At 35.5% G+C, this 6998-nt stretch overlaps 2 protein-coding genes across 3 annotated transcripts; one reads left to right on the plus strand and one right to left on the minus strand.

Annotated features, from left to right (window-relative positions):
- The first annotated feature begins 394 nt into the window (after window positions 1–394).
- Window positions 395–3497, plus strand: LOC104212896 (RNA exonuclease 4-like). 2 transcript variants are annotated; one of them, XM_009762292.2, is made up of 7 exons: window positions 395–511; window positions 799–950; window positions 1045–1175; window positions 1314–1525; window positions 1611–1817; window positions 2135–2215; window positions 2969–3497. In XM_009762292.2, exons 1-7 carry the CDS (start codon window positions 477–479, stop codon window positions 3201–3203), a joined length of 1053 nt encoding a protein of 350 aa, XP_009760594.1. In that variant the 5' UTR covers window positions 395–476; the 3' UTR covers window positions 3204–3497. The 2 variants fall into 2 exon arrangements, with proteins under 2 accessions (XP_009760594.1, XP_009760655.1); XM_009762353.2 differs by having other exon boundaries at window positions 1045–1085.
- A 1314-nt stretch (window positions 3498–4811) lies between these two features.
- LOC138885539 (uncharacterized) lies at window positions 4812–5420 on the minus strand. The gene has a single exon (XM_070166498.1). It carries the CDS (start codon window positions 5418–5420, stop codon window positions 4812–4814), a length of 609 nt encoding a protein of 202 aa, XP_070022599.1.
- Between the last annotated feature and the right edge of the window lie 1578 nt (window positions 5421–6998).

Below are 6998 nucleotides of genomic sequence, written 5' to 3' on the forward strand. Positions count from 1 at the left end.
AGTTCTAGAAGTATCTTTTATATGTGCATACATTTGTTTTCTTCAATTTCATGCCTGGTCAAATCATGTCATATAAAATTAAATGGAAGAAAATTTATTTTTGCTAGATATGAGTGGTTTTGCTGATTCTGGGACATGGAGCTGTCAAATATTCTAGTAGCCCAATTGTGGGACCTGATGTATTTGATTACTACAAACATTTCACATTTAGCCCATCTGGATATCATACCTACGAATCTTAAAGTAAGATTTAGTCCATTGTTTTTTTCGTAAGAACATGATGATTTTTCCAAAAATGATGATTATTCCAAATCTGCCTTAGCACCAAGAATTTTTCCAGAGGTTTCGTCTTCCATAACCTGTATAAATAGCTTGATGCCCGATCCCCTTTCTCTCAAGTGTTCTCAGCCCTCTCTTCTCTACTCAACGCTCAATTCTGAAGCATTAACCAAACAGCCCCTACGCTTACTACAGTCATGGACCATAGATATGATTCTTCAGACACTCACAGGTACTAATTCTTTTTTCATACCTTATATGGAGTATTAGTTTCATTCATGATAATAGGCAGTAGTATTTAAAAGTATCTCAAATAGATTTAATTAAGTTATATACCTCGTAAAGATTGTTTACGTTATCAATGTATATATATATATTACCTTGTAATAGCAGGTTAATTAATTACAATTAACTAGAGATTACCAAATTTACTTGTTTATAAATGATAAAATTGTGTGAATTTTTACGCATAGAATGTAAAACGCTAGCTTGAAAAATTCATGGGGCTATTATATATAGGAACAAGTGTGCAGCATGCTATCGGCAGTTCAACAAAAAGGAGCACCTAGTTGAACACATGAGGACATCTTATCATTCCGTTCATGAACCCATGTGTGGCGTTTGCAAAAAGCACACTCGATCTTTTGAATCTTTGCGAGAGCATCTCATTGGTATATTTCCTAATTAATTAAAGCAACAAGTCCCATTGCTCTAATTAACTTTCTAACATGATTAACCGTACGTTGCTCCAAATTACATTTTCAGGGCCATTACCAAAGCCAGATTGTGAAAGGATTTTCAAGGAGGTAGGATGTGACATTTGTTTGAAAATCCTTCCTAGCCGAAATGCACTCAGGGCTCACAGGGAGTCATGTCAACTCTCTCGCTCAAATAATGTATGCCTTTTCAAATTGTTTCGAAATATATGTATGATTTCGACGCGTTATCAACATGTAACCTATCCTGCCTAGCTATTTGACACCCCCGGCCATTGTTTGGTCTAATCCATATAGTTTGTATTGGTTCATTTTCAGGGTGTGCTATATCGCATGGCTAAGTTGGGAATCCAAGATAACCTAAGGATTGACAATAGCCGAGGAAGAGTTGTTGCTCTTGCCTGCAAAATGGTAGGCGGTGGCATCGATGGTTCTTTGGATCTTTGTGCAAGAGTTTGCCTCATTGATGAGCATGAAAATATCCTCTTTCACTCCTACGTCTCACCAAACCTTCCCGTTACTAACTACAGGTAATTATTTTAAAAAGTTAATTTGGTCTAATCCAATTTATAGACCCAGGAAATTAATCTAGACGAATATTGGTTGTATTTTCAGGTATGAAACAACAGGCATAAGGCCAGAACATTTGAGGGATGCAATGCCATTGAAGCAAGTATCAAGAAAGATTCAAGATTATCTTTGTAATGGGGAACCTGTGTGGCAGATTCGTTCTAGAACTGGAAGGGCTAGGATTCTTGTTGGTCATGGTTTGGATCATGATCTTAAATGTTTAGACATGGAGTACCCAGCGATACTGATCAGGTTAGTTACTTTAATGTATGTAATTACCACCGAAATTAAGGTCGAGTTTAAATTTTATGAACCAAAGGTGTAAAAGGTATTTACATAATCAAGTAACCAAAAAAACAATAGTGTAACTTTATTTAATAATCATTGATTTGTAATCTAGAACAATGGTAAGTATATAACCTCCTTGACTAGTTAAATATATTATACTAATGCTATAAATTCTTTTTACACTACCAATGAATATAATTAAAATCCAACCATATTATGCAAAATGCCTCCCAGTCATTACGATAGAGATTGACGTTTCTTCAACCATTTTTTGTGCGAAGGGATACTGCAAACTACCCTCCATTGATGAAAACAAGCAAGCTCAGCAACTCACTCAAGCACTTGACCAAAACTTACCTTGGGTAAGTAAGCAAATCTTAATGCTTCTCTTGTAATCTACTAATATTAGTAGCAAATAGCCAAGTATATGTTGAAATGTGTGACCATCTTAATTATCTAAAAAGTTAAACAACTAAGAAATATACTTTTATTTATTTAATTATATTTGTAATATACCCCTTAGGTGTACTTGATTTTTTTATAAGCCAAGATGCACATAGAATTTCCTTTCGATAATTGGGGGAGAAATTAAAAAATAGCCACATTTACAAGTGGTAATTGAAAAATAACACAGTTTCAAAAGTAATCGAAATTTAGTTACTTTTCATGTAAAGATAAATGTGAACGAAAACACTGTTTAAAATCTGAAAAATATTCCAGCATAATATATTGGAGTTCCAGTATAATATAGCGGTCCAACATAATATGCTGGAAGTTCATACACAGGTGCTCCAATCTCCAGTATATTATGCTGGAACTTTCTGCGTGTTGGAGTTCCAGCATAATATGCTGGAAATTCATACACAGGTGCACCAATCTCCAGTATATTATGCTGTAACTTTCCGTATTGCAGTAAAATAATGGCTATTTTTCAATAACTTTGCAAGCGCTGGCTATTTTTCAATTACCAGGCCCGTGCTATTTTTACGATAATTAAGACTTGAACCCAACAAATCTGCCTAATTTTGATACTATCATGTTGACGTAACACCATCAAATTTAATATGTTATATCTAACCATATAAAATCCTAAAACATGGATACTGTATCTGTAGGTATGAGATTCAAACAGGAGTCCAAGATCCCTATGATGACTGTGTTGCTACTATGAAGCTCTACATGAGAATGAAATCACAAGCCCACAAAAGAGAGGACTATCCGCTTGCCACGGACCCACAAAATCGAAATAATTTTGCGACGTGGAAGCAAAGCGAGCTTGAGAGGATGACGCCTGAAACAATGCTGGAAATCTCACGTTCTGATTATTACTGCTGGTGTTTGAGTTCCTAAGACATTCAAGTGATGGACAATGATATTGATGATTCATTATATATATATAGACAAAGAAAGAAATAAAATAACAGTAAAAACAGAACTCGATCAGCAGATTAATGATGATTTTATGCGACTCTTCATTAGACACCAAGAATTTCAAATGATACTTTGATAACACATTTACTACTTACTTAAAGAGTACAACGTATACTTATTCAATAATGTATTTCTTTTTATTATTATTAATTAATAGATCTTTCTTGTGGAGTGGTCACGGAAGATTTAATATTAATGTATCAGTTTAGTCAATATTTGTTAATAATGTACTTGCACCTTTCAATTTGCATGAAACTGCAAACCGACTTCAATTCCTAGCTAGTTCAACTTTTTCTTCTTGTATCCAATATCACCCCAACAAAGTTAAATAAGTAATACTAGTTTTTCATCAATTTGGTAGCAATACTTTTAAAGAAACTTACAAATATAACCTTCCGCTTGCATATTTCGGATCGGAGAATTAAAGAGCCCTAGACATCCCAACCCAAGTTGAATAGCCGCAATACATTCCTAGAAAGTACGAGGTTATCTAATTTATACCATGTTATTATCTGTACAATTAATTCATACCATGTTACTCCATACTTTGTTAGGTTTTTTGCCACAAAGCTTCATTCCTAGCCATCTATATTCCATATACGATTGCAGCTAATTATATTGATATCACGAATGATCTGCATTCTTTCCCTTTGATTACTCTACCAATCCTCTTCAAGATTCATTTTTATGTCTGTCAGTATCACTTTGTATCCAATCCATTGAAGCATTGCATCAAGACATACTCTAGAGTAGTGGCACTCAAAGAATAAATGCCCCAGGGATTCATCTGTTATTCCCACACAGCAGGCAAATTTTATCTTGGCAGATGTTAAAGAGGTTCAGCCTGTTAAGTGTAATAAGTTTTTAGTGTATTACCGTTTACCAGCCAACATATGAAGCTGTGTTTAGGAGTATTCTCAGTGCTCTACCTTTCCTCTTCTCCAGTCATACCCTTTTTTCCACAGTGTAGCTATTATTTATTTTCATCCTTCCATTTTGAATAAATCCTGGGTAGAATTTGTTCTTGATAGTACATAGCTTCCTCCGGTACCATGCAGAATCCTGAGGAGGTTGATAACTGTACAACTTGAAATTTTCCTTTTGCAAAGTAGAATTTCAACAAAACACAACTGATTCAACTTCCAGCCTTTTCATCTTGTATGAAATTCAAATCCTGCTTTAGTTGCTACATAAGTCATGATTCTGCTGAAGTACTCCACCACACAAATGACAAATAGCAGTGGTGATATGAGGTCTCCCTGCCTGAGTCCTCTTTTTCCTACCATGTTCCCCCATTCTTTTTTTTAATATAAAATTTCCCAAGTTGGTTGGAAGTTGTATTTCAATAAAGCAAGGAATACAAGGATATTTCCTTAACCTCCAAAATACAACACAAGGATAAAAAGTTATCCTTCACAAAACTGGGGGATTTTGTGCATCTCTTACCCAGTCCAAAATAAAGATTCCAACTAACAAACACATTTGCCTTATCACACTTAGTTTTGATGCTAGGCATTTGGTATTTGTCTAATTGATATGGTCCTTGACATTTTTTGGAAGCTGTTGGAAGGAGAAGTAATAGGATTCCTCTGTTGATGTAGCAGCAAGTTTAGCAAGGGAATCCACAACTTGATTAGCCTCCCCATAGCACTGTATAATATTAACATTAGCCTGCTCCAACATCTGAGAAGTGTACTCTATAATGTTGTTCATCTTGTAGTTATAAGCTCTCTTCTTCTTCATCATATTAGTCATAATCATGGAGTCTAATTCTAGAGTAAAATTTGTGTAACTATGTTCAATACACCAATTTACTCCAAACCAAGCTACTTGAGCTTCTACATAGTTGTTGCTACTGCACTGAGTAAGGATAGAGACCGCTATAACTATGTCGCCATCATCATTCCTTAGAATCTCTCCCATTCCAGCCATGCTATTCGCCTTTAGGAAGTTGCCATCAGTATTTAGCTTGAAAGTGCCTACTTTAGGTTTGTTCCAGAGAACTATGGTGATCCTTGGGATACGATGTAGCTTTATTAGGTTGTCACAGAGATTATTCCAGGGAAGAGAGAGTTTGCAGCTCGGAGAGGCTTTGGATATAGCTGCTCCAACTATCCAGCAAACTTGTTGGCCCATTTTGAATAAGTTGAACTTCTTTTGGTTGCCGTATTTATGTGAGCATCTTTATTTCCAAATAGTCCAGCAGATGAATACTTGGAGTGATTTGTAGTACAAGTTTATGTACATCGTTCAAGGCCTTAACCTGCCACCAGTTATTAATGGTAAATCTAACTAATCTCTCATGATTGTGTTATGCCTAATGGGGAACCTATTAGTTTCCAAATATAACTAGCTGCCTCTCCTTCCATGAAAACATGTTGAATAGTTTCACTTTTGGGAAATGAGCAGCAGTTCATCTAGAAATCATTGGTTTTCGAAAGTTGACAATAACATCATCAAAAGATAGTTTTCTGTTCCACAAGCTCCAAGTAACAAAAGAAATTTTAAATGGAATAGAGGAATGCCATACCTATCTTAAGATTAGGTCTTTAGGTTTGCTAGTTCTGATCATTTCAAGAGCCGTTTTGTTAGAGTAGTTTCCATCCTCTAACAAGTCCCAATTTTTTTTGGAATTGTCCTCTTCCCAATGTGAATTTCAATAATATGCTGCACCAAAGATTCTGGTAGAATTCTCTTAAGTTTGTGAATATTCCACTCCCCATTTTGTATGAAATCCTTAACTAGAATCTTAGGGCTTTTGTTAGTCACAGGGACTAGGGCTACTAGAGGACCTTTATGAGTCCAATTATCCCACTAAAAATTACAATCACTTGATTTAACATGCCATACCATGTGATTTTTAGCATTTTTTTTAATGTGGGTCATATGTTTCCATGAATGTGAGTTCCTAGGAGCACATTATTTAGTAGTAGGGTGAGCTCTAATGCAATAATTGTGTTTGATGAAGTTGGACATAGAGAAGGAATAGCTCTAAATTTCCACCATCTTTTGGTGGCTAATACTTCACTGATATCTTCCATTCTTCTTATGCCTATGACTCCTTTATCTGCAGGAAAACAAAGATTTTTCCAGGACCTCAGTGGTACTTTCTTTGATCCCCACTACTACCCCAGAAAAAATTGGCAAAATCTTTTTCAATTAGATGAAAGGTAGCTTTAGGAGGGGACATAACAGAGAGAGTGTATTTAGGCAGAGAGTGTAGAACATTCTTGATTAACACCATTCTGCCTCCAAGAGAAAGCATGCTACCCTGCCAACCATTGAGTTTTTTAATTACCTTGTGAACCATATTATCAAAGTAATCAATTTTCTTTCTACCAACATACAGAGGGCATCCAAGGTAAGTAACAGGAAAATCCTTGTCAAGAAAACATGTGCATTGTCTCATTCTATTGATCCTGGAGGCACATGTTTTAGGGGCTGTTAGGAAGAAGTTATTATCCCTATTAACAAGCTGACTAGAGCTCTCCTCATAATCCCTTATCACCTTCATAATCATTTTAATATAAATGCTACTTCTACTGCTAAAGATAACAACATCATCAACATAAGCTGGATGATTAATAGTAGGACCTCTAGAAGGCATAGAGAAAGGAATGAAGTTGTTGTTCTGATTGAGATTTAGTATAACTTGGAGTACTGATGCAAGCCATTACCCATATGATGAATTTCTTATGGAAGTTCAATGCATGG

Source organism: Nicotiana sylvestris, chromosome 2, assembly GCF_000393655.2.
Source record: "Nicotiana sylvestris chromosome 2, ASM39365v2, whole genome shotgun sequence".
NCBI lineage: Eukaryota > Viridiplantae > Streptophyta > Magnoliopsida > Solanales > Solanaceae > Nicotiana > Nicotiana sylvestris.

Excerpts from the sequence above, each read along its gene's own strand:
- LOC104212896 (XM_009762292.2), top strand. The coding sequence starts at position 477 with ATGGACCATAGATATGATTCTTCAGACACTCACAG. Across the intron at positions 951-1,044 it reads TTTGCGAGAGCATCTCATTG|GGCCATTACCAAAGCCAGAT; the intron begins GTATATTTCCTA and ends TTACATTTTCAG. Across the intron at positions 1,818-2,134 it reads TACCCAGCGATACTGATCAG|GGATACTGCAAACTACCCTC; the intron begins GTTAGTTACTTT and ends TTTTGTGCGAAG.
- LOC138885539 (XM_070166498.1), bottom strand. The coding sequence starts at position 5,420 with ATGGGCCAACAAGTTTGCTGGATAGTTGGAGCAGCTATATCCAAAGCC.